Source organism: Telopea speciosissima, chromosome 9 (assembly GCF_018873765.1).
Source record: "Telopea speciosissima isolate NSW1024214 ecotype Mountain lineage chromosome 9, Tspe_v1, whole genome shotgun sequence".
Classification (NCBI taxonomy): Eukaryota; Viridiplantae; Streptophyta; class Magnoliopsida; order Proteales; family Proteaceae; genus Telopea; species Telopea speciosissima.
Genome location: NC_057924.1, coordinates 57,459,180 through 57,486,859, shown reverse-complemented (window position 1 = coordinate 57,486,859; position 27,680 = coordinate 57,459,180). Strand labels below are relative to the sequence as shown.

Below are 27,680 nucleotides of genomic sequence, written 5' to 3'. Positions count from 1 at the left end.
AACACAGCCTTGATGAAATTTCTAGTACATATTTACTACAGTAAGACTTTAATGTAGTTACATAATCATGATTTAAAAACTTGCCTTATTGTCAAGGTGTGGAATTTGTGTTGATCAGGTATCAACCTGAACCTAACCCAAACCTACTAAATCAAGCACAGACTTAGTGGGTTGTGTTTATGTTGACTTTGTGAGTTTTTCTTCAGAATTATCACCCTTGAATAGAATTAGAATCCTTTTGCGATATTTTTTATTGTTTTCTTGTTGCTTAGACTTTCATTGCCTTCTTTTGTAAGTATGTTTAAAGGCTTCATTTTTTTTTCGATGAAAGTGTAATCACACAAACCACACACCAATCTCAAAAGGTTAACCGACCTTTAAGACCATGGAATGGCGGATATATTTTTAAAGGTTGTGTTTTAGCCAGTACAGGAAAATGATCAATTGCTTCAAAAACTTAGGTTGTGTTTGGTATGCACTTTCGGAATAGATTGTAGGTCTAGAACCCAGTCTGGAACCTAATTCTTCTCTATTCTCTCAGTTTAGAATGTATTCGACCTAGAATCTATTCCGAGAACAAATACTAAACACAACTGCTGCATGTTGCTTTATATGTTTGGTCATATTCTTTTTTGCATAGGCATCAACAGCAAAATCATGTCCTTTAAGGGGAGGAGAGAGAGAGAGAGAGAACAAAACTATCACCACAAAATTATGGAAAGACAACAAAGCTGAAGGGAAATCTTCACTTACAATAGCTATGTAATAACTCATACCCATAAGTTAAATATATTTACAATATGGTTATATGATAGTAATAGGATCACTGTCACAAGGAGATGTATTGTAAGGATGTATAGGAGAACAGGGGATGAGAAAGAAAAGGGTATAACAAGTAATAGGAGGCAAGCCACAAAAAAAGGAAAGAAAAAAAAAACCAATAGTAGTATAGAAAGAAGACATGCTCCAATGCTAGCATGACCACAAGGACTCCCCTAAGTTGGCCTGATCAACCATATCCAAAGCAAAGAAAGACTTGGTGTGTTGGTTAATTAACTTGGAGGATGGCGAAGCACAATCACTCGAATTACCAGCGAGATTCGATGTCGTTGCTGCCTGGTGCATTTTCATGTGAACCACCTCAGCCTGTGCTAGGGCCAATTGGGTTTGGAGGACATCAATCTGTTGTTGTAGGGATGAAATGGCACCCACACAACCATAAACAGGGTCTCGCACCCTTGCATTCGCTTCGTAAACCATGCTACTGACAGCATCGCCGCGTTGGTGTGCTGGTAATTCCTGCAATATCCAACCCAACAGACTCAGAGGCTACAAATCATACCATCTGTGCCATCATCAAATGATTTCATATCAGATTCATTCAAATTTAAGATCATAAATATTTCCTAATCACCACATTCTAATACTGTATGTTTTATCTTCCATCTGGAATAGTTTTGCAAGCTGCTATTGAGTTAACCCCCTAGAACACAAGGTGTGTCATGGAAGTATTGAAACATCTTAATCAGAGGCTATAAACCATACCAGTTTGTGATAAATGTAATTTAAAACCAAATTAGCAAATCTAATCAAATAACTATGCTGCTACTATCTACTCATACCTCAACAGTAAATGTACATAGTTTTTCTTCCTGTGAATCAACATAAACTCCAAATTATGGAAGATTGAGGAAATTTCTTGTAGGATTTAGGCCCTAACCTTGAGCTAAGAGTGACATTGGAGCTGATGTAATGACTGTGTCACTAACGTTTAATTTAAAGTAGAAACCGTAATAAAACTCTTTACTTTTCGGTCAGTTACATGGTACCAACCCCCTGTTTTGGACTTATTTGAGGAATCAGTCTCTATCATTAAGGTCCCATTTCTAAAGAAACAATTCAAATGATCCACAAGCACTTCTTTTTGAAAATTCACTAAAAAGGTTAAACATTTGCCTCTTGTTTTCTTCGTAAAAGAAGTTGCCAGAGTAGAAAAGTAGAAACTAAAGTAGAAAATAAGCCATTCTAGAACCCTTGAAGATACCTTCAACTATGATCAAAATGGAGGATACAAGACACTTTTTATTTAGGGAAGGTATCACCTAGATGTATTAAAAGAAGAGGAGCCTTCACCATTCTTTCCTAAGGACAGTGGATTTCATTTTTAGCATAAAGTGAGAATAGAACTATTTGAGGTGTTTGAAATGACTTAGATACCTAAGGATCTCTACTTTCTTCAACAATAGTTAAGGGAATTACTATGTCAAGTACAAGTCCTCCAAGAGAATTACTTTTTGACAGATCAGGGTGGCTCAATTGAGAATTTTGATGGTGCACTGTGAATCTAAAAGAAGTAGGGGCTTTGTAGGCTTGTAGAAATTTCAACTAGTGAAGTGAGATTTATGCTTCTTTGATTTAACTGTTTCATGACAAAATTGACAGAAACCACAAGAGAATCTCTTCCTCACCCATCAACAGCTTTGCAAGACATTATATAAGACAAGGTTGATCTGATAGGCTTGATAGCAAATAGTGGAATTTTGGTATTCCCACTATCTTAGCTACACTTCCTATTCCCATTCAGTAACCATGAAGTCCATTACTGTAACCTCAATTCAGAAGATACCCATATGAAGAAATCCTAAAAACCCAAAATATTGAAACACACATTGTCATAAATGGCCAGCCACCCTTAAACATCAAGTCAGACAGAGTGAGAGAGCCCTGCATTCACTACAAAACCCAAATCAACATAATCTGAAAGACCCATTATTAATGCAGACAGAGAGAGAGAGAGAGAGAACCCAGTATTAAACACAGAGCAAATGAACAAAATCTGAAGGACCCATTATCATAAAATAGCCAACTATGCATTAATGTCTAGAGAGAAAGAAAGAGTAAGCTAAACCTGTAACATCTTGTTGACATTACTAGCACCAAACACCTTGTGGACATTAGCAAACTTCTGTGGCTCATCGGCTGGGAAGTAAGGGGCAAAGACACAATCTTGGGCACACCGTCTTCTAAGAAGCTTGCAGGCAGCACAAGGCGATGGTGCCCCTTGTTTCCTGCCTGTCTCCTTCATGCTGACTCAAAGGATGGTCAAGATTGGGTAACCTTCACGCTCCTTTTATACAGGACGGTTTATCCTATCAGTGTAGGGCACTGTGCTTTAAAAAAGACTGAAAATTGCAATATTGGGTAATAGGTAAGTAGTAATTGTGGTGGTATTAGTGAAAGTTGGAGCAGAAGAAGATATTGCAGCAGTAGAAGGGAGAGAGAACAAAGAAAGAGGAAAAAAGTGACACTAAAGAATAGAGAAGAGAGTTTTTTTTTTTTTGGTAATGAATAGAGAAGAAGAGAGTGAGAGGAAGGAATTGAAAGATAGAAGAGAGTGAGGACTGAGGAGAGGAGGGGGGAGAGGTAGTGATGGCCTGATGGGTATTAAATAACCATTTTGAGGAGGATCTTATGTGGGTCCTACAAAAGAAGGTCTTTAGATTTTGCTAGACAAAACCATCGCTATTGACAAGATCTCTCATGTTCCAGCCGTTTTATATTATTTTATTCTATTTTGCAATTATATCTTTTCACCAAAAAATATTATGGAATGGATCTTCCCTTTTAATTTCCAAGGATTATAATAATTTATTAATATTGCCCTCTATTAGCTTTTCTTTCTTCCTTTTCCTTCTTTTTCCTCCCTTTTTGGCCTTTCATGTTGCTCAATTCAACTTGGCTTAGCTCAGCTTGGTTTGCTTGTCAAGGCTTGTTTTGTTGAATTTCACTCGTCTTCAGGGAGCCCCGTATGTTTAGGGTGCTGCTAGTCATTGGGCTGTGTCGCACACATCCCTAGGCATGCATCGAGATGTGTGCGATACAGCTCAATCGTTGGATGCCCTCTGGCAGCGCCCTAGGCACTGAGCTCCCTTGAAACCATCCTGATCTTGTTTTGTTTCATTTTTTGAAAAGAAAATTTTAATTTGCTAATTTGTTATGTGTGTCTCGAATTCTTGTACTCGTTTTGAAGATTGACCGGCTCCGACATTTTGTGGTGGCAATTCGAATGAGACTTTTTCTGAAATCTGTGATGGTAGTAGATAGGCCAAGCTCGAAGCCCCTGACCTGATGGAGGAGTATTTTATGTCTTACCCGTCTTGTTGTAAAGAGAGTGAGATTTGGGTGTTTTCGACTTAGAGTTTCTAGGTGAGAGCTTGCAGTGCCATTTTGACTGTTCTTGAGAGATCTCCACATTGTAACTTTCTTCCATTGCATAGTGAAACATCTTCAGCTTCGCCCATGAACGTAGCACATCATATTGGTGTGTGAACCACGTTAAATCTTTATGTCATCTTGCTCTGTTTTTTGTTTTCTGTTCATAAATTATTGGTGTTTGCTTTAACATAATCTTTTAAGGTTCATCTTCATTTGGTGTAGTTGATCTGTCAATACGATGTACAATGTTTCTAGGGCTAAGTGAAGAAGTAGACAAATATAAGGTCAATTAAGAACTTTAAGTTATTTTTTTAACTTGTATTAAAATGTAGATTTCCTCTAGTAAAATGTCCACATTAATTGATTCCAATTAATCCTTTGGTCATAATCTTTGAAACCAGCTAGATCAATATGTCCTAATCATCCAATAAGTAGATTTGTTCTTTCTTATTTCAATCATCAACAATTATTGATCTAGAGTACATAATAATAAGCTGTTTGTCATAAGGTCTAAATCATCCTACTAGACTAATTTTAATACAATGGTTTTGATATATAACCAGTCTTATCAATCTCACAATCTAAACATCTTAAATTATTAAGTGATGGGTAAGTACCCAATAAAAATCTAGGTTTTATCACCAAAAAATAGTATCTCTGTTTTAGAGAATTGAGATTTCTTGTCCAGCCATTATCAAGATATGGGTAGGACTACATAATCAATGAGGGAGTAGAGAGATAGCCCTTTTGTTTTTAGGAATGTCTTGGTAATGTTAGCCTTGCAGGAATACCTAGAATGAGAGGAGAGTAGAAGCAAGGTCGGTTTCGATTAGCCAGGAAACCAAGATTTCCTAGGTTTAGATTGAAACCAGGTCGAAACCTGGTATTTTTGGGTAAAACTCAACGACATGTTATGTGCTGTCAAAATTGGTCGAAACTTCAGTAATGTACGAAATATGGTCGAAACTTGACTTGTACTAAATTTCATCTCAGTGTCTTAAAAAATCGAGATATCTCTGTCGAAATCACAAATTCCAACCAAGTTCTTGAACCATGAATAGAAGTATTAATCACATAGGGGATGCACCATGGCAAAGTAACCACAAGTGTAATAGCAAGGAAGACTAAGCATATGATAAGAGACAAAGGAAGAGATCGAGATGATTTGATACCAACTCCCAAATACATTACATCAATATGTTGAATGGCATCTTATTCATACTTGCACCTTGTAGTTTAAATTCCATCCTTCTAGCTTTTTATTAAAAAGGAGAAGACGTGGATGGATTTAACATCACACAATTAACAAAGTAAGACTACGTGAGCATGTCCACTTAAATAGCAAAGTTGATGAAGAGATACCTTTGAGAGATCTTAGGAAGACTTCAGCAAATCTTTTGGAAGGTTAACTTGGGCATCTTTAGTTATTTTAATGGGAGAATGTTTTTCTGAGTGGGACGCAGGGTCACGCCCACCCAGAACAGGGGTTAGAATGATCGACATGCCCCCATGTATGGCAGAAATTCTACCCCTTTTTGTGCCACCGCGTGTTCTCTCATTGGCTGGCGTGCGCAGCGTAACCCTTGCATCCCATCCAGAAATATAGTTTCTTAAGTTTATAAAAAAGAGATTATTAGATTAATGGGTAATTGGGTAAGTTAAATCATAGCCCATCATATAAGACTTTCACTCCAAGATCTTGGTTGTTTCTTATAAGAAAACTTAATTGTTTTAATACTATCATTGATGAATAAAACATGTTGGTAATGGGATGATTAGGCATCTGTTGACACCCATGAAATAATGTGTATGTTTGCAGTGGTAAGACCAAATGACTGATTGACATTATAGTTATTGATCAAGCTTTTCAATATACTTGGAACCTTTAGTGCAGAATCAAAAGCTTGATTGTTTTTAGACTAAAAACCAACATAATCATGGATCAAATTCTGATTTAAGTGTATGTATCTTGACATGATGGGTCACATCTCTCTCTCTCTCTCTCTCTCTCTCTCTCATTGGTGTAGGTATTTGTGCTCTTGAAAATGATGGCCACTTTATGGGTCTCTTTGTCATTAAGCAGTTTTCTTTCTCAATACTCAATACATGAAGATACTCTCTCTCCCCTGGTAATTGATGTAAGGATACATGCTCTTCAACATGATAGGAGCAAGTGGTTCATCCCATAATGAAATATTTTTCATTGTCAACCAAGGAATCTCTCTCTCTCTCTCTCTCTCTCTCTCTCTCTTATTCACTCAATGTTGCACCTCCTTTGTGTTTAAGGGAGGAGTTTTCCTTTGGGAGTTCTCCTTTCCTGAGGATCTTCTCTTTATTGTAAAGCAGTTCTTGTCATTTTCGGTTTAATATATCTCCCCTTTTATTGGGGGTCTTTGTAAAAAAAAAAAAAGAAAAGACATAATATTATTGTTAGATTTGAATTCAACCATCATCTGAGTAATTTAAGCCATACAATCTCCTAGTTATATTCAAAATAAGTTTACATGTTTTTGGATTGACCAATTTGTTTGAGAATCAAACAATATTGATCTACTTATAGTATTCTGATACTCTTGAAGTATATATCAGCCAAAGATCAAGTCATACCATAGCCCATGCAAATTGTGTTTTTTGGGGACCAATGTGATCTCTAATCCCAAGTTCTTAATCCTTGATTTAAACTAGATAGTAAATACGTAATAGATTTTAAATTCCTGGTACAAGAAAACCATAGTGCGAGATAAGTATATGTATAATTTGGTATTATAATTGAATTGAAAATACCACAAAGATTTAGTTTATATAAAATACTAGGGGGAAAACTCCTTTGAATGTCAAGCCTTGATAATTTTTTCAAAGTGACAATTTTGATAGTTAGATAGTTAGTACATATTTTGATTAATCACGTGTCAAATTTCAAAATTTAATTTAATCAAATATCTTTAGTGTGTATTGGCATGCATCCTCATATATGCATGCGCGCTTATTACACTTATTGTACTCAAACAAATACCTTGCACTTTCTCAGGTTCTTGATTTTCAAGTTAGTTGAAAAACTATTTCAGATAAAGTTTTATATGTGAACAGAGACCCTTGGCATCTATCTGTCCATAAATTTGGGCCTCATTGATTCTACCACGAGGAAAATGGTTGGACCGCCTTGATAAGCTTATCAAGGTACGTAGGCCCATTTTGATATCTTTAATTGGCCCAAAATATTGATATATGTTGCATAGGATTTATTTTGGTTGATAATTTTTAAAGGAAAAACTCATTTTGAATGATATGTACTTGATAAGTTGATCAAGGCTTTCCATCTCAGTGAATTTCATGGACTGATGATGTGACAATTTTGAGTGTTGACTGCTCTTACATGACTAGGATTAGCCACGTGTCAAATTTTAGAGTCAAATTCAATTCAAATATATCTTCATGCTAACTGACATGCATCCCCATGTATGTTCATGTTGGTTTACAATATTTCTCTTCGGAACTCTATTTGTCATCCAATAGTACTCTTAGTCTCTTATAATACATACATCAAAAGTTCAAAAATGATAGATGGCCATTGAACAAAATATTTCAATTTTTTATTACATAAATTACAATATTTAAAACATATCTCTCAATAGTTCGATAAGAATTCACAAATAACACATCAGATTAGTAACTATGGCTCTAAGTAGAACTACATATGGCAATAGATTAGGTCCTTGTAAGAAGGAAATGTTATCAGATTTCGATTTAGGGTCACGCAAGTTGGTATAGGCAAAGTTGTAAATGTTGTTTCATCTGAGCTAAGATTTCCAAATGTTGAAAACTAGGTCATAGTTGAAAACCAAATTTTGACTCAAACGAATGACCCGAATCGAGTAAAAAAAAACCATGAAACCTAGTCAGGAGTCATGAATACTCACCTAGATTTAAGAAAATGATCTAACCAGGTCTGAGTCAGTCCGAGTTTTTATTGACTTGGTGTTTTTGTCCGAGTCATAGACCATAAGTTGAGTCTATAACTAAATAAAACCCTAGAATTTTTGTTTGTTGTCTTAAATATTATTCCCGTTTTCCTTCTCACCTATGAAGTTATAGACCCAATCACTACTCTCTCAGAGAATGATAAGAAAAAATAATTTAAAAAATAAGACAAAAAATGTGATTCACCTTGATCAGGTTTAACTCGCCCAACTCACCAGGTTTTGAAAAGGGTGAGTCGAGTGGAAAAACTTAGTTTTCCAACTATTGTTTAAATATCAATTTTTTATTTTTTAATAAATTTTAACCAAAGTTTATGAAATTTCATAATTGGTTTTGATAAATTTCTCAAAATGAGTCTAGAATATTAGTTCACAAAATCCAAAAAGGGATAAAAGACCCCACCCTCACAAAAGTAATTTTTTTTCATCTAGACCAAGGTGAATTTTACACACACACCCACCCACCAACTCACTTACACTGAAAATTTTGGTCTCCAAATTTCTTGATATTCTATGATTATGTTTGTATTAGGAAAAGTGAAAAACTTTTTATTAGAGGAATAGAAAGCTACCCGTAGTGCGCCTTGCGTGGCAACCACGCCTATACATAGAAACCACCTTAGCGTGGAAATGATCGATGCAAGGTGGTCATTTCCATGCACCCAAGGCGGTTTGTGTGTCTAGGCATGGTTGCCATGCAAGGTGCACGACCGGGTAGTGTTTTTTCTCCCCTTTTATTATTAACATATTTCACTTTTTTTTGCTAATGATCAACAAGGTTTGTATTAATAAAATGAAAATATGATACGATCAAGAACCCTCTAGCTGGGCTTGCCTTTCATTACATTCACAAAAGACCAGTTCCACATCTAGCCAACCGTTGAAGGTGATAAACCTCTAGGTGAATCTGTAGTAAGGACGATTCATCGCTTCCCACGCTATTCTACTTGCGATGAAACGCTATTAACATATTTCACTTATAAGTAAACTTAGGGGAGTTTTTAGCTTGTGATCCCACAATTATGGTTAAATATCTTAAAATAATTATAATTTGTAAATGGGATTTTCTTATTGACAGTTTGACACCCTTAGTGTCATAAAATTTGTAATTGTCCTTTTAGTATAATATACTTTGTTACAATAAGGATAAATATTATCATTTCACAATATTAAATACTCCATTAAAACAATTTTTTTTATTTTTTAAGAACCCTTTTTAACCCTTGCTTTAAATACTAATTAAATAATTTTTAAACATGAAACAAGGGCAATTAAAAAGATGTGTCAAGTTCTAAACACACATATAGAGGTGTCATTCTACTCTCTTTGTAAATTATAAAAAAAAAAAAAGGAGGGTAGCATGGTTTGAGGAATCAGTATCAAATCAATGGAATCGATCAGATCCGATCAGTGGAATCAACCAAAGTTGATACCGATTCTAAGCCAATCCCATATCAATGTATCAATACGGACCACGGGTCATATGGTACAAAACCTGATTTTTTAATGAAATCAAGGGCAAATCCGTCCAATATGGGCGATATGGATTGGTATCACTCCCTTACCGATTACTAAAGCCCTGAGGGGGATGGGAAAGAATACATTCCTTTATTTCATTTTACTTATCCATCGGCATTTTCCCTCAAAACAAACAGAGCAAGAGAGAGATGGGGTCATGGATTTGGAAAAAAATCCTCTTACGTTTTGGTACCGTATTGGCTGTGTACGTGTCAAATCATGACGGCTAAAGCAACTGGACAAGAGTCACAAGACTACCTACGAGCTGCGGAAGAATCTTCTTATCTGTTGCACAGTAACAGTAACGGTTTTACTTATCAAAAAGAAAAGGTAACGGTTTAATAATAACAAATGAACATATGACACGTGGATCCACTGGTTGCTCCGTGCGAGTAACATAAAAGAAGTCAACCGCCAATGGTTTTGAGGAGAGTGACTAGTTGGTGTGGTGCACTGGTGCAGCTGCAGCAAATTTGAAAACTCATCCGATTTATAGAAATAAGGAAAACTGTTTTTTAACATGAGGTGTAAGAAACGCCTACACATTTAATTTTTGATTTTTGAGTAAGAGATCATTGTCTGATCGGGCAGTGTTGAAATCAGTGCGGGGCCATTGATAATACACATAAAGGGATCTAATTGAATGAGAATTTTTATTTTATTGGAAACTAAATGATACATTATTGCAATCCAGTGTCTGGCGCAGGAACCATGCGATGGATTAGTGTTTTTTAAATGTTATTTTTTTTTCCTTTCACTATCAAAAAATGAATAAAAAATAAGTATTAATTAATGTATCCTTCCCCATAAAAATAATCATTAAAAATATAAGGCATTTAGAATGGAAAAAAAAAACACAGTTTACCTTGTCAAGTGGATCGAAGAATCTAGGGAGGACAGTTGCTAACATAGCTTGCTTGAGGCTATTGTAGTTGTATCCAAGAGGTTTCGAGCAAGCTCGAGTCATCCTCTTCCTCATCTAATCTAGGACCCCACCACCACCCCCACAAAACAAAAAAAATCTAAGGTTTCAATAGTTAATTTTGGGATTAAAAAGAGGTTGGTTTGGTGTGTTCCTCGCTTGCCTAACATCCTTTGAAACTCTCCCTACTCCCTAGCCATGTAGGTTCTCATGTATGTGAATCGTGACAAACTCCCTTCCATGTGCACATTGGTTTGGAGTAGGAGATGCCAACATATATGTGGGGGTGGCTTGTAGATCCTTCCCCTTTTTATATAATAATGGGGAAAGATTATCACCTCCTTCCCTTTTTTTTATATAATAATGGGAAAAGGTTATCGTTTTTAGGAGATTGGTATATATGTCTTTAGCATGCACATACGTGTTGCCACTTGGTTGGTTACATTACAGTATAATTTCTTGCACACAATGGTGTTTTTTTAAGTAATATTTGCAAACAAGGGTTTTTTTTTTTTTTTGGGTGGTAAAAGCAACTTCTATTGGAAAGAACGGATAACACTCATGGGCTCTGAAACATATTCAATAGAGACATAGGGATCGAAATTGGGTCAAACTATCTATCCGTAACAAATAGAGCCCTAGCTCCTTGCAAGGGAGTCTGCAACAATGTTAACATCTCTTGAAATAAAATAAAAAGAAACATCATCAAGATAGGAGACCAGCTGTCTAATATCAGCCACTACAGATCTAATAATCAGCGGTACTTCCTTTGAAGCATCATATAGATAGTGAATGACTTCTTGGTTTTTGCTCTCCACCATCAAAGAGTAGGTACCCTCAAAGACTGCTTCGAGAAGACCTTCCCGTATAGCTAAGGCCTCCTTTACTAAGATATCCGTGAAAGAAATCGGATCAGAAAGCAAACAAAGGTTATCAAGCAAGAAATCAAGCATTGAAAAATATTTTATCACAAAGAGGCAGAATGGATACCGAGAGGGTGCAAGCCAATATATGAAATAGTATAACATGCATGGGTATATGATTGAATTTGATTCCAAATTTGATACATAATCAATACAAATTATTTCTTAAATATCCAACGATAAGAATTACCAAATCACTCTTCGACAAGGCATTTCTCAATGTATAATCAAGTACACCATTAAAACTCTTGCCAGCTTAAAGATCGCTGCCAACCTACACGGGGGAATTTGTTTTCCTACTAATTAGCTATTTTTGGATTTATAAAATATTTTTTAAAATTTGTTGCATGCAATGTTTCCAAAATTAAGCATCAGGGCAGCACATTGTTTAATTAATTGAATCACAAATTATCGTTGGCATTCTATTTTTAGTAATTAATCAGAATTTCATGTGTGCCAGGGTGCGCATCATGCTAACCCAATCGTTGGATACGCATTGGAGAGGCACCCGCGCAGGAGAGCATATGTTTCCTCTGTACCCGAAAAAAAAATTCAAAATACCAAGGAAATTAACAAAAGGGGGGAAAGGGAAATCCCAAATTCGAAAATGGCTCTATAGATTGATTTGGACACTGTAGGAGTATAGATCGGCCAAAACTAAAAAGAGAAAACTCTCCCAAAGTTTCAAAATTGAGGTGGCCAAACAGGTAAGAAATCCAAGTTAGCTTGATCACAATATCATTTTGCAGGTTTATTGGAGTTACTCAAAATGAATCAGTAAATTGATCCCATCGAACTGTAGAAATCAGTATTAGTCAGAATTGGGATTGGATTCTTTAATCCATTTTTGTAAACTATTTCGGAAAACTATGGCTGGAAGCCTGGAATTGATAATGGGTGTCCGTGAGTTCAAGTGGGTCCCACCAGACAAGGAGTCCTCAGATAATGGACGACGGGGATTTTCGGTGAAAAGACAAGACAAGACAAGTAACGGCAAGGATCTAGTCCAGTCATATCTCACCGTATTACCCACCGTCCAATACTCAATCTGAATCATGGTTTTAGGTATCGGTTATTTCGGTCGACATGTTTCGGTAGTGCCCGACACCGATATCAATATGGGTGATTGACACGTGTAAAAAATCCCAGAAATGCCTTTAGTCCTAAGAGTATGGTTATTATGGTATCGATATCTTTGAGGGTCAAAATCGTCTAATATGTTGATATAGACCAATATTGAACACATCCTTTTTTCATATTGGCTGTGGAACTATATCAGAAATTTCTACTCTCCGACTCTGATATCACTTGTTAGGAACTTGAGTCTCATTCTCAAAAGCTAGTCGTTAAGGAGAGGCCATCCAATTACCTATTAACCCATCAACATCCCCTTTCATATCCGATGTGGGACTATTTTTTTTTGCCTTATACGTAGATATCCCAACACCAATACCAATACTACCCTGAACCAAAAACAATACTGAAAACCTGATCTGAATATGCTTTGGTTGGTAATGAAGCCACCGGAAGCAAAGAAAGGTCTAGGATTTGAAAAAAGAAAGAGACCACAAGAACTAAAAATTCAAACCAAGGGTCCATCTTAGTAAGAAATAAATGCCTTTTGTTCCTCACCAGGTGCTCCATTTAATTAAAATGAAAGAGGATTATAAGCTATCTCAGCCAAGAGGGAGCACGTAATCTAATTTTAGATTTGGGAGATAGCTTAACCCCACCTAATATTAGCTGCCTCATGCTGACTAAAAATGTATTTTGTTGCCACAAAAAGCCAATCTTGGGGTCCCAAAAGTCATTCATTAGAAAGGGTTGATGATGATTAGGATATTGGTAATTTGGAAATGACTCGACCCGTGATCATGATCCGACATGGCTTTCTACGTTGGCATTAGATGGGAAGAAAATTTTATTATGTTGACATGTTAGGAGTTATATAGATATCGTTCCACATCAGTTATCTGAGACCTTAAATGTATTTAGAATATATATACCCTTGAGTTGTCTTCACATAATGCCTTAGGGTTTTGGGTTGGACCTCCAATTGTATTTCGTGTGCTTTCCCACTTTATTCAATATATTAACGTTCATTTTAACTATCGAAGAATTACATTTACATGAATGGATAATTTCAAGCACTCATTTCCTTTTATGGTAACTATGAATATAGTTTATATTGTGATCACAATTAACCTTAACTTTAGAGAGATGTCATCTTCATTGCACTTTTCTTCTGCATATTAATCTATAAAAAGCAATGCTTCTAAGTGGTTAAGCTAGGGTTATGTCTTAACCATGTAAGATCTTGCCTGGAGCTATCTTGACATACACAAGAACAGAATCAATCTCATGTGATGCATGAGAGTGACATAGAAAGCTCTTAGAGCTGTTAACAATAGAAAGTGATAGGATGTGATTGATTAGAAAGATTAAAATTACAAAATGGATTAATATTGAATTAGAAAATTTGATTAGTGGACATGGTTGCCTCAAGGAAAAGCTCAAATTGGATGGTTTCATAGAGGGAATATCTTTGTAGCTAGGCAGGTAACATCATTGAGATTAAGTGTCTTGATACTTAAGCAAATTATTAAGACCTCACTCACCATTACGCGACAATAGAGTGATTAGACTTAATTTTTCTTAATTAATCAACTAAGTATTACATTACTAAGCAAGCTTGTAAAACAATATTAAGATTTGTTTGCTCAATTAAGTGGATCTTATAGTCTATTTTATTGTCAAGGGCTACATTTTCTCTTAAACAATTAATACAAAACAGTGTGATGAGTTTAAATCAAAGAGATTAATCCAAAATGTCATATCTCATAATTGGTAAGCTTGTCTGTGGTTCTCGTAGGCATCTCCGTTGTCCGGAACGTCCAAAAGATCGTAGGTGATCGACCTACGATTAATCCAAATCTATGCGGGTAATTAGTCTAAATCTATGTTCTCATGCATGTCAGTTTATGAACTAGTGAGGGGACAAATTGAATACCTTTAATCCAACTTAAGCCCTAATCTCTCTGCTTTTCTCTCCGTCTCTGGAGGTTACTAGGCATATTGAGGGTTATCTTGATTACTGTAAGATTAGTTTGACTTTGGAGAAATTTCTTATTCTTGGTGGACTTTATCCAAGGAAATTAAACAAAAGGAGGGTCTTGAAACATCTTCCATTATTAAATTTGTTGAAGTAAAGCAGGTTTGATTTGTTTTTTTTTTTGTTTTTAAAGTAATGGGTTTCTTTCACTTATTAGGTAAAATCTTCCTTTTTAAAGCAATAATCCATTTGGTGGGAGGAGCAAATGGGGTTGGCACTGCAAAGAAGACATCTCAAGTGCTCTAAGGTCACAAGCCTCTTTAATTAAAATATAGAGTTTTAAGAAACATTGGACCCTAGTTACCATTCCTTGCAATGCATTTCTCACTACAAAACAAGCACGCATGGCCAACAAGAAGACCATATATCCTTGTCAAAGAAGAGAAAGGAGAGTAGTGGAGAGGAGTGGAGAGGTTTCTTCACATAAAGGTAACTTTGGAGAATCCTCAAGAAAAGTGGAAGGATCTATAAGACTAGGAATGAACTTTCAAAAGAAACCCATGAGGTTCCCATGATGGGCAGCAATATTCATTAAGCTAAGCCATGCAGCAAGCATAACTAGTGTAGTGGTCACTGAAATCTTTGCTTCTTAAACACTCTTCATGGCTTAACATGTAATAGTTGACTCTTTATCTCTTGCACTTGGCAAAACCTAGTTTTAAGAAGTTGGAGTCTCTTCCACTCACCATTGTCTTTAGTCAAACACTTCTTTTTGTTAAGCTGTGTTTTGCCTTATAATGTCATTTGCAGACTCAACATGATGGGTATGTATTCGAATTCACCAATTCAGAGAAAACAACTCACCACTCCAAGTAGGGAATTAACTTATTATTAATTGGGGAGTGAGGGAAGCATTAAATTTGCCTTTGTCAACCTCAAGGTAATTATAATGTTTTTCTGTTATTTTATTGGCAAATACCCTATTACATGCAAGGAGACATTTTTTATGATCAAATTTTGATTTGGCATTCTGCATCCACAACAAGAAAAGGTTCTCTAAGCCAACTGCGGAGGCTACACTAACAACCTCTCTCTGTCTCTTTCTCTCTCTCTCTCTCATAAAATGATCTCTCTACCCCCTTATATACAAAACCATTTCGTCGTTCCTTAATGGTACAACTCGAAGAACCGTCTCCCTTTCTTAATTTAGTTTTTTAAAAGATCACTAGAATGAATTTATGAATCATCATACATAAAGTTCAATCATGCCTTCCCAATTGAACCTAGCTGAGTCCTAGGCTGAACCATTGAGTTTGAAGGGGTGCTAAAACAACTTGTATCACATTGTTTGTTGTAATATTCATTAGAGGAAGATGGTGCAAAATATTGAGAGACACAGAGAGAGATTTTCTGACTGGTAGAGATGATAGTAATAAAAGCTTATTGGCTATCCTGAAAGATGGTGCCAAGCCAAGGCTTCAAAAGTCTACTACTTTAATTTTATTTAAAAAAATAAAGAGAGAGAGAGAGAGATAGAGAGAGAATTAATTTTGGCGCCTAAAGGCCGGAGGGCGGGAAGAAAAGTCTAAAGACAATGGCAAAATCTTTATGAAAGAAGTATCAATGCATCTTACTTTCCTACTCTACTGAATGTTCTTGTCGAGGGAGATAACTGAGATGGTGGGGTCAGGTGGGAAATGTCCAATCACAATCCGCTTTAAAAATGAAAGGGATTGGGATGTTGGGACCCGTTACCCCAATGTTGTTTCTACTATAAAAACAAATAAAATAAAGGAAAATGTTCTCTGTGGGGTTGGCGGCCATACCCAGAAACAGTGGAGGGCGAAATGACCATGCGCCCCTTGTGAAAGGTAGAAATTCTGTTTATGAGATGTCAGTGTGCGTTCGTATTGGCTGCTGTATGCGCATGGCCCATGTGCTCTCCTACAAAGAACACTCCCCCATAAAATAAAATAAAAGAAAAATCTAACTTTCTCAGTTTTTTTTTCTTGATTCACTACTCTAAACAATTTGTCCATGGTAAAAACCAACAATTAAAAAAAAATTAAAACTTTCAAAATTGTCTTTATTTATTAGGTCTTTTTAGATGTCATTATGCCTAGTGAAATATAACACTTCACTATTTATCACATGATAGTAAATGGGTTAATCCATGTGCTAGAGAACGAGGCAAGTATCTCGTTGGTAAAAGCTTAAACTAAGCAGTAGTAGCCAAAATTAAAAAAGATATAATTTTGTATTTTATATTCATCTCCATCTGATGGCATTTTGTTAATTTTACAAAAACTTTGATTCAGAGTTTGAAGCAATTTTCTTTGCTTACTTAGGACTAAAATTTGGCCCAGATACACGCAGGCCAGGCTTAGATTAAGGAATCAGTAAATTTGGAACCAAATTGAGTCCAATGAGCCCAATTTTGGCCCAATTTGCTCTCTCTGTTGAACATAAGGTCATATGATAGAGAAACCTAAAGTCATCTCAGTGGTCAAAAATACATGATTTGAGATTTTAACCCAGACTTAAGTCCCACTTTTGTAGATTCCCCCCAAGAAGTGGATTAATTGAAGTGATCTTAACCTTTAACCCGACTCCAGCCCAAGCTTTTTTACTTCTATAATAATTGAATTGTTTAAAGGCAAAAGGTTCCGTGTATGATCGTGCACCATGCACAGCCCTGTCCCCTTGGGTAAGATCATTGTGGCTTGCTAGAGTGCTACACAATACTTGTTCTTAACATCATCAGTAGATTAAGAGTAAAAGCCTCAAGATTCAACCAAGTAGGTGAAATCTTTGAACTTTGAAGCTGAGCAGTTGTTTTAATGTTGAAATTAGGACTGGAAATCCCTGTACCTTTACATCAGTCAATGACTCTAGGCCTACCAACTCAACTAACACAGGTTCAGGCACTCAAAATTACAAGAAGTTCCAGGAAGTAAGAACTCACATTGGACCTTTCTAGTATTTCATGGAAGTTCTCACTCAAAAACTAAACTAAGCTGAGATATATTAATGAGCTATAAAATTGCAGTCACTCCAACAAGAAAGAGACATCCAGAGAGTATCACCAATAATATCACTAACAGAATGCTTTCTACATAGTTCCAGTAACTGCTTTGGTATCCGAAAGTATTAAAACTCTATTATTCCTTGCAAGTAAACTCACAAGTGATTGTTGGGATGCAGGACCCCCTAATGAAAACAAAGGCTAATGGATTAAATTCCTTGCATTTAAAGTTCCCAACACAGAGCCAAAAATAAATATTACTTGGAAGCATCAATGTCAAGAGATTTAAGAGGATCCACTCACTTATGCTGTTATGAAAACATTACCTATCCCTGCAGCATCTCATTGTGATTTGTGGTGAGGCAAGGCCTGTTCCAATTAAAGCAGTATGAAATCATAACAATAGAGTAAATATGCTACAGTTTAGCTAGAACCAAGTGCCGAATAACCAAAACTAAAATTCAAAATTTTGAATCTCAAAATATAAAATAATGGAGAAGCTCAGAGAGTTTCCCTAGTTGGATCATAAGAAAAAGGATTTGAACATTATGCTTAACTGCCGCAGTTATCCACAAATTAACACGACCTGTATATCACAATGACCACAAATAAGATTGAATTTCGGTATATCTGAAGCATTATGAAGAATAAGTACTCTACACACACAACTCATAAAGCTCTTCCTATGCTCTGGACCTTTAACCAGATTTGACACCATCTTATCACAAAAGTCAAGATTTTGAAGCTGAAGGTCCACAGGTACTCCAATCTTCTTGATAATAGACTGGCTGCCACAGCACATATAATGGGCAAGAAGGAGAGAATATACTAAAGAATAGAGTCAGGCAATTTGCTGATGTAGTCCTTGACCTCACCAAGAATCATCCTTTTTTTCAATATTGGACACCAAAGCAACTGCTTCCATGATTTCAATGCTCCTTCCTTTCCTAAAAGATTGAATAAAAGCAAATCATGAGAAAAAAGAAGAATATCAACTACTTAAAAAAACTGGTTTGTAGAAAAAATGAAACTTAAGACGACAATATTGAACCAAAATAAAAAAGAGAGAAGTCAAAGGAATCAACTATCATCATCCCTATTCAACAACAACAGCCACTAAGCCTTATCCCATCTAAATGGGGACGGCTACATAGATCCTTGCAAATCAAAGTAAGAAAAAAGAAGAAATGAAGACATAAGAGATAAGAGGTATAAAAAGAAAAATGAAAGCAAGAGAAAAGAAGCCCAGCCCAGGAAGTCAGGGAAATCTCAGCTATATGGGGTCGGCAACATGGATCTTTGCTCTCCAAAAGGTTCTATCCGTATTCATACTTAGGCTATGCATGCCATTCCTCACAACCACTCCTATGGTCATTTTAGGCCTGCCCCTAGCTCTTTTAGCTCCTTCAATCAGGATCAAATCACCCCTCCGTAGTCTGTACTGGGGCATCCTCAGGCCTCCGTTGAACATGGCCATACCACCTCAAACGACATTCTCAGAGCTTGTCATTCATCGGGGAAATTCCCAAATCAGCTCTAATACGTCCATTTCTTACTTTATCCTTCATAATTTTGCCCCACATCCATCTTAGCATCCTCATCTCTGCTACACATAGCTTCTCTATATGACACTTCTTAACTGCGCAACATTCCGGCCCATACACCATGGCCGGTAGGACAACAGTCCTATAGAATTTTCTTTTAAGCTTTAAAGAAATACGTCGGTCACATAGTACTCTGGTCGCACCTCTCCAATTCATCCATCCCGACTTAATTCTCTGTAAAACATCATCATCTATGTCACCTTCTTTATTTATGGTTGACCCCAAATATCTAAAATAGTCACTTTGCGGTATCTCTCTCTCCTCAATTGTCACCATGTTATTATCCATCGTAGTGTTACTAAAATTACACATCATATACTCTTCTTTGATCTACTAATCTTAAAGCCTCTTGTCATCATCCCTATTCCCTACCAAGAAGTACCGTAACAATGAAAATAAAAAATCCATAATTGATAGAAAATTGAAAAGAAATGTCTATTAAGACTTCAATATCTCCCCCATTGTCAATTAAGCCAATGCCACTTTTAAAATCTCATCTTCCTGGGACAGATGCGACAGGGATTATTGTTACTTCCAGTGTGAAGAGGAAACAGACTTGCTACCTAGAGTGCCCAACATGGATGCAGAAGCAACATGTTTTCAACACATTTGAATAGCTCATTTTGGTTCTCTTTATCTCATAACTTTATTACTAATGATAGTTTAGTTTAGTTTTTTGCCATGCCCAACTTACATAAGGAGAGCATGATAAAGCCTTCCCATATTCATATTATTGGACTCACTACTACTGCTGAAAAATATCAGTGTTCCCAACTGATTCATGATTGAAATCATAAAGTCTTTGTGTTGTACAGGGTACACTCCAGGTGACAGTGTTCGCAGATTCAATTGCTATAAATGGGTGAACACAGAATCATGACACAACCCTAATTTCCACCCTTCCAAGCTATCTCATGCAATCAATGCCCTTGCGACATGCTTATTTATTAGCCAGAGAGAGAGAGAGAGAGAGAGAGGGAGAAAGAGGAGAAGTTTTCCATGGAATGACTCTTCTCAGTTTCCTATGCTTCATGATATTTACTAGCATACAGTTTGTCAACAAAATTGCTGTTGGGAACCAATGCATTAAAAGTATGAAAACCAAAAAGTTGGCATTTCTCACCAAGCTAGCCTATTCTGTCCTCTATGGCCTCACTCCTAGCTGTCTAGCTTAACTAAAGCCAAAAATTTTAAACATACTTCTTGGACATTAAAATTAGGGAAGTAGTTCTCTATCCAGAAGTGTGGCCTACGCTAGCACTCCGATGTGTCTATCTCTCTCTTCCTTAAAGCAAGGGGGCAGAGTTGTCTTTTCATATGGGGAAGAGAGATAGATCATGGGAGTGCTGGCATAGGCCACACTCCCAGACAGAGAACATACTTTCTCCCTTAAAATTATGTCTTGACATTCCTTGTACTGGTAGAACATTCTAAGGATCAACTACTTCTAAAGAAATGCCTAATCTGGAAACTTGGGGTGGGTATCCTATTCAAATCCAGGATGATATCTGAGAATCAGATTTTCTTATCATACGCATCACCTCCCTAACCATGGAGACTGCCAACACCAGCATCTTTTTACTTCATGGATCCAAAAATCAAAGAATCCAAGGCAATTGGCCAGTCAAAGATTACTAATGGAAATAGTTAATCAGATCAAAAGCTACTCTACAGGGGATTACTGTCACTGATGCTGATTAAAGAAATCCACACATTATTCACAAGTGGTGTCAGAGTTAAAAGTGCTTTTCAGCTCATCAGCAATGAGCTCCCATCACCACCTGATCTTAGTTGGATTAAGGTTTGGAAAATCCCAGTTTTAAATAAAATCAAATATTTCCTATGGAATCCTGACAAAAAATGTCATATGCAACCACGTCTTGCACATCAACCATCTCTGCCTTCAACACGGGGATCATGGAGAAACAATTGATCATCTTTATTTTTAGGCTTAATGGTACAGATGGTACAACTACCACCTCTGTATTCTTTTGATCCGACTCCTCAGACCTCAAGTTCTCATTTGGAAGCTGGATCTAGAACTCTTGATCAGACACTTATTTACCAGCAGACAGAGTTGAAAAAATGTGAAAGCTATTTGTCCCCAGATCCTACGTGCAACGTAAATGAACTGTACTGCAAGAGTCTCTAACAAAAAGGCCATTTATCCTCAGGCCCTGTTCAAATTTATATCCCTGGGGGGTGAGTTCCTGACACTAACAGGACCAAATGGTTTCTGGAAACAACAGTTTTTTTTTTTTTTTTTTTTTGTGACTGCAGTGTCTATTGGTGCCCAAACTTTGTAGATGTGGTGTCTTCATACTCATCTAATCACTAATTTTGCTCCCAACTGACATTGTCGTGTGTTAGAATAATGCTTAGAAAATTCTTTGAAATGACATAAAAGAAACAAGAGAAAACCTTAATACACGGTCAGTGGTCATGGTAGAGATAAGCCACTAAATTTGACATGTCATCATCTATCCAATCATTAGAATGAGTGAACGAACAACAAACATTGCCATGTGGAAGAAATACTAGTTGGTACTAGAAACCATCAGGCACTATTGTTGTAGACACATCTATGTTTAAGAAGTGCTGAAGAATTCTTCAGGCCAGCATATTAATGGAGACAAACAAAATATACGGGCCAGCAAAATAGCACTGGTCAGTTCCTAAAAATACCGATTTGGATTGTTCCAACTTGGAAATCAGCCAATATAAGGAGAAAATAACTAATGCACATAGTGGATAAGAAAATTTGCATTGTATGTCTTTTCCGACTTCGATCTTTGAAACCACACTGTAGACCATCCAGTCTTCTGGCCTCATAGCCAAGGAACAATGGCATCTTCCACCTCCAGGATATTTTGCTTTAAACAGTGATGGCATTGTTCCCCTCTTTCCATAACATGAAGGAAGAGGGGACCGAGTCAGAGACCACACGAAACAGTTCATTTCGGTGTTTCCCCATAAAAAATAAAATTGAAGTTCAGCACTTGAAACCATATTGAGGGCAATTCCCTCGGCTATCAACTTGGCTCTTGAAAACAAATTTGAGAGGACTAGAACTCTAGTGTTTCTCTACCTAAGCCATCAGTTTGTCAAGGCTAACACCATCAAGGGTGGCAATTCAACCAATTAGTAGAAAACTTAAGAGAACAAGTAGGCCATTGTAGGTATGCCATTTTTGCGTTGTGGTCCCACAGCCCATAAAAATGTAATTATTAGTATAATCCTCCAACAAACAGGGATTTTAGAGCGTAAATGATAAATCAACAATCTTGCAGGATATTTTAACTTTTACTCTGTTTTTATCTTTCAGGGAGATCTTTTCACAAACAGCTCATCAGCATTCCACAACAAATCATTTCATACTATCAAAATCAACAAGGGAAGTAGGGAACAATGGAAGCGTCCCCTCAATCAAGAATCCCATGATAAAGTTACAGAGAATAAAACGCATCTTTCATTAAGTACAGGCACTACTGAAAATATAAACAGTAAAGAAATAATAAAAAGCCACCCAACTGATAGCTCATATAGGTATGTTCTACCAGTCAATGCTCTAATGACAAGCTCCAACACAATTAAGTTGGAAGCGAGTTTTCATGTAAGTCATCATTTCTCACATGAATCCATTGAAGGACACAGGAAAAAACAAATAGAAGAAGTGCAATGGGTTAGAGATTGAGAAATTAAACCTATAAATGTCATCCAGTCAATCAGCGAGGAAGGCTTGAAGATACAGTTAAGGTTACGGTCTTACGGAGTAGTGAAAAGGTTTAGATCTTTCTCGGCTGGACTTGCTGGTGAACTGTCCCATCTCTCCTCTTTCCTGCTCCTGCCTATGAGGGTAGGGAAACACGTAAGAGTGTAGTGTAGAAGGTTGATCCCACGCTGCTTCTACATCTGTGACGTGGAGATTGGGGTGTCAAACAGTCGGTTTGGTCCGGTTTCGGCTCAATTTGATTTTGGTTTATTTTAGTTTTTCTTTATCAGGCTATTATCGGTTTGATATCGAACTTAGGCAGGTTTGGTTTCAATCTATCATGTATATATTTAAAAAATGGGTAAGAGAATGCCACCCCATTGCGTAGCAGATGGCGCCCCTGTGCATAGACACACTAGCACGTGTAATGACTAAAACACCCCTAATCATTTCCATCTTTCCAAGAGATACGATGGTCATTACGAGCGGGCCCTATGTCTGAACGTAGGGGCGGCGTGCATTGCGTGACCGGGTGGCATTCTTTCTCCCTTAAGAAATTATGCAAAAAAAAATATGATTTTTCTTGTTTTTATCAGTTTGGCTTTGGTTTTCAGTCCAATTTTTAACTAGTGTCATAATACCCTAAACCAAAGCCAGCCCAATAACTTGATCAATCAGTTTGACTGCTTCAATTTAGGGTTGGACACCCCCTATGTGGAAAGTTTCAAACTCTTTGGATATGTTGTTCAAATTATCTAGTAATACGTGAATGTTTAAATAAATTGAGGGGAATGTGAAAAAAAATAAAATCAAGGTTGTGTTTTATATGCATTTTAGGTCGATTTTACGTTATCAAATAATAAAAATAATTATTTTTATCATTCGAGAATGCAAAATTGACTTGGAATGCATTCCAAGAATGCATACCAAACGCAATCTAAGTCTTCGCCTCACCCTATTATTCATAGTCCGAAATACCCTTCTGCAGTCTAACCAGATGTCAAATGAGGTGGATGAAGGGATTCACTCCTATGAAAAATGAAACTTATATGTCTCATATATTTTGTCATGTGGCAAGGCAACTGAACAATTTATAAGCGACTGAAAAGGTAAAAGAACACCACCTATGATTGGTCCGAAATAACCTTCCCCTTATGAGTGCTTGTACAGATGGTGCTGCTTGGAATTCATTCTACATCTCAAGACTTCCAATTGGACTGAAGACCTAAGTTTAGAATGTTTCTATGGAGATTCCTTCTTGGGGTTTAACCCTCTCTTCCATGGATACTAATGTTGTTGTGGAAGTGAAACAAGAAATATATATATACATAGATGGCTTCACCCAAGATGGAACGACAGACTCTCTCTCTCTCTCTCTCTCTCTCTCTCTCTCTCTCTCTCTCATAGTTTCTGCAATTGAAAGAAGATAAATACGGATCAAGATCTTCTACGGTGTGGGTTGCCCCGTCCTGCCATGCTACGTAGACACAAGGCGATGCAAATTGACAGTTTTACCCCTGCCCGAGCGCCTTGCCTGAGTAGGGGTAAGGCGGTCAATGCACGCCACCTTGTGTCTGCGCAGCACAGGCAAGACAGGACAACGCGCCGTAGAAGATGTGTGTTGGATAAATACATAGATGGCCTCACCCAAGAAGGGTCGATATACTCTCTCATTTTATAGGTGTTTTTTGTAACTTGGCCTTAATGGCAAGCTTGTTAACTCAACTAGCTAGATTTCTTCAATGGTCTTGATTTTTTGCCCATAAGATAAGACCCATTATTCACCCACTTGGCAGGCCCATTAGATCTGAAATTTGTTGGAAACTTGGGTTTAGGAATTGGTATCTGACCAATCCGTAGACAATATCGATATCTGGCCGATACCAGAACGGTGGTACAAAATTTTGGAAGAGAAATAAAAAAGAGGGGGAGGGGGAGGGGGAGGGGGAGGGGGAGGTATTTTGTACATGGGAGATTCTCCCATCAACTACATCAAATATGAGTGGGGCTCGGGGTAAGGGTGTATGTATCATTTCTCCCACGTTAACTGATTCTGTGGTTAGTGTGGTTCTTTCAATACAAATCAATGCGTTTGTGCATAAAAAGATCGTTCAACCACCAATGAAATAAAAAATCAAACCAATGCCTCTATGAATACTTTCATTGGGTACCGCACGAATGCAAGGGCTGGAATTCATTGGCTACCGCCCTATTGCAGGGTTACACAACCGGTTTGGGTTCTATTGCATTTTTTTTTATTATTTTATGTATAGCATTGAAGACCTACCTTGACCAGCGTACTTCACTTTAAACTTATTTTTAATGGCAGGGACGAGTGAAAGGCAGACGAACATCAATTAAATATGGACCTGCCGGTACCCTTAAGAATAAAAGAATAAAAGGCCAAAGACCTTGAGACAATCAACCAACATTAAATGCATTTAAGAAGGAGAAAAAGGTTTTCTGAGCTGACCTCATATGAAATGACCTCTTTACCCCTCAAGAATTTTCTCCCATAATTATATTGGCCTTTTTAGATGGATCTGTGATAATCTCATACCACCAAAAAACAAAAAAAGAAAATGTTCTGTAATCATCTAATCTCATTTATAACCATAGTTATCATATGGTTATAAAAAAAAACCATAGTTATCATATATGGAATCGGGACAGAAACAGTCTCCAATGATTCCCAAATCGGTTGGAATCGATACAGATCAATCAATTCTCTACCCCGAACTACCACACTGCACACGTTTAGGGAATTGGAGAGAAACATTTTCAAACTTCCCCTCCCTCTACGTATGGAGAATTCAATCTATTTTTTCTATTTTCACAATATCTGAGAAATAACACGTGGCAAACATGCATTAGATGTATCCCGGTAGGATCGGCCAATCTATTGTTTTGGATCTTCTACGGCCTATGGTTGAGCAGTCATCGTGCTGCACTCAACCCACAAGCCACCACGTGGATTTTAATGTCGATCTAATGGTTGGCAGATGGTGGTCTAGCATTTTTTAATTTTGAGCGGCAATCTTGACTTTTGAATTGTTGTCATCTACAAACCATTGGATTGGCATTAATTCCACATGACAGCCTGTGAGTTGAGCATGGCACAATGGCCACTCAATCTCAAGCCACATGATCCAAATCCCCAATCCTCCAATGCTTGAAGTGCGAAGTGGGAGGAATCAGGTCAATCCGATTCCAATCCAATTCGATCGAAATCGTCGATTCTTAGAACCGTGGTTGTAACATAACTTAAATGCAATTTAATAAAGGATAAATTACACATCACCCCCTAATTTTCAAACGAAACTCAAATCACCCCCTGATTTTTTAAAATCCTTAAATCACCCCCTGCATTAGACCCTCATATAACAAATTAGTCCCTACCGTTAGTTTTATGCCATTAAGTGATGATGTCAGCCAGTTAAATAAATTTAATTCCCTAAACTACCCTTGAAGATGAAGGAATGATAGTATTGTAAATTTAATTCTAATATGTTAATACAAAGGTAAAATAATCCTTTCACACCAATAACTAACAACAGCGTAACACGTTACTATAAAGAAGGACGGATGAGTATTTTCAAAAACCAAGGGAGGGTTGATTTGAGTTTCGTTTGAAAACCAGGGGTAACGTGTACAATTTACTAAATCCTAAAAAAACCTATGAATACAAAGCATAATCATGTATTTAAAGTCTTTAACTATAATAAAATACAGATTTCACCAATGTCCGTTATAGATAGCAGAAACTCAGCTAATTAAGGGTAGAGGTGCATTGCAGTAATTTCACTAGTGTGTGAAAGCATAAACAGCAGTGGAAATATACACCAGAAGAGCAGAAGAAACAAGTGTAACCAGAGCAGCTACTGAATTAACAGCATACTTACTACCACAAGAAAGCAATCCCAACCTGATTTGAATCACATTCACCATTGATAACATCAAGAACACACAACCCATCACTGACCCAATTGCAGATCCCAACATCCCAAACCTCAGAACCTTCAAATTGATATGAGCCCTAAATGCTTCATCCACATCCTTGCTATTGAGCAGATTAATGGCTAATTTCAATCCCTGAGCCACCAAACTTGAGAAGAGAAAGAAGCTGAAGGAAACAACTTCGAAGGCTAAGAGTCTTTTGGCAACATCAAGGCCTGCATCACACGCTCCCTTGTTTTCTAGACTGCGTTGGCCTGGTGTGGTTAGAGATAAACCAACGAAGACTGCTATGGTGAAGAGTGAGTTCACGTTTACGAGACCGTCTAGAGCTGTGACATGAACGCTTGTTGAGGATACGGAGGAGTAAGAGGTAGATGATGTAGTTCTTCTGTATGGTTTTGGGTATATCTCAGATCTGAAAATTTTTGAGAGAGAAATTAAATGGTTCGAATTAGATTAATGGATCAAGATCGAGACAGAGAGAGAGTGAGGGGGGTTTGAGAACTTACTCTTCCATGATCAGATGTTCTTCTGCAGCTGCTGATGGTTGTTTGCGCTGTGATACTTACCTAACATGAAACGAGAAGACGAAGGCGTTCTCGATTGTTCCTGCGAGTAAGAGAGAGACAGAGAGGCGGGGGGGGGGTGGAGAAGGTAAAGTTGATAATGTGATATAATATTCTTTGCTTTTCTCTTAATTTTTGGGAGTTTAATGAAGAGAGAGATGGGGAAAAAGTCTGTGTACGCGCTGTGTTAATGGACCATGGTGACTCAA

The 27,680-nt window shown here is 37.1% G+C and overlaps 2 protein-coding genes and 1 long non-coding RNA gene across 3 annotated transcripts; 1 reads left to right on the top strand and 2 right to left on the bottom strand.

Annotated features, from left to right (window-relative positions):
- Positions 1-744: 744 nt before the first annotated feature.
- Positions 745-3,230, bottom strand: LOC122639467 (LOB domain-containing protein 4-like). Its single transcript, XM_043832337.1, has 2 exons — positions 2,909-3,230; positions 745-1,299 (listed from the first exon to the last, which is right to left on the bottom strand). Exons 1-2 carry the CDS (start codon positions 3,083-3,085, stop codon positions 973-975), a joined length of 504 nt encoding a protein of 167 aa, XP_043688272.1. The 5' UTR covers positions 3,086-3,230; the 3' UTR covers positions 745-972.
- On the top strand, positions 1,623-15,620 carry LOC122639468. The gene is made up of 3 exons (XR_006329514.1): positions 1,623-2,008; positions 12,899-12,900; positions 15,605-15,620. It is a non-coding gene; the product is annotated as an uncharacterized LOC122639468 (long non-coding RNA).
- Positions 15,621-26,741: 11,121 nt separating this feature from the next.
- Positions 26,742-27,488, bottom strand: LOC122640999. The gene is made up of 2 exons (XM_043834308.1): positions 27,415-27,488; positions 26,742-27,320 (listed from the first exon to the last, which is right to left on the bottom strand). The coding sequence occupies exons 1-2, from the start codon at positions 27,420-27,422 to the stop codon at positions 26,753-26,755; spliced, it is 576 nt and encodes a 191-aa protein (XP_043690243.1). The 5' UTR covers positions 27,423-27,488; the 3' UTR covers positions 26,742-26,752.
- Between the last annotated feature and the right edge of the window lie 192 nt (positions 27,489-27,680).

What these genes read in the sequence shown, in the direction of transcription:
- LOC122639467 (XM_043832337.1), bottom strand. Translation starts at nt 3,085, where the DNA reads ATGAAGGAGACAGGCAGGAAACAAGGGGCACCATCGCCTTGTGCTGCC. An exon ending in ATGTCAACAAGATGTTACAG is followed by an intron (nt 1,300 to 2,908) that starts GTTTAGCTTACT and finishes TGGATATTGCAG; the next exon opens with GAATTACCAGCACACCAACG.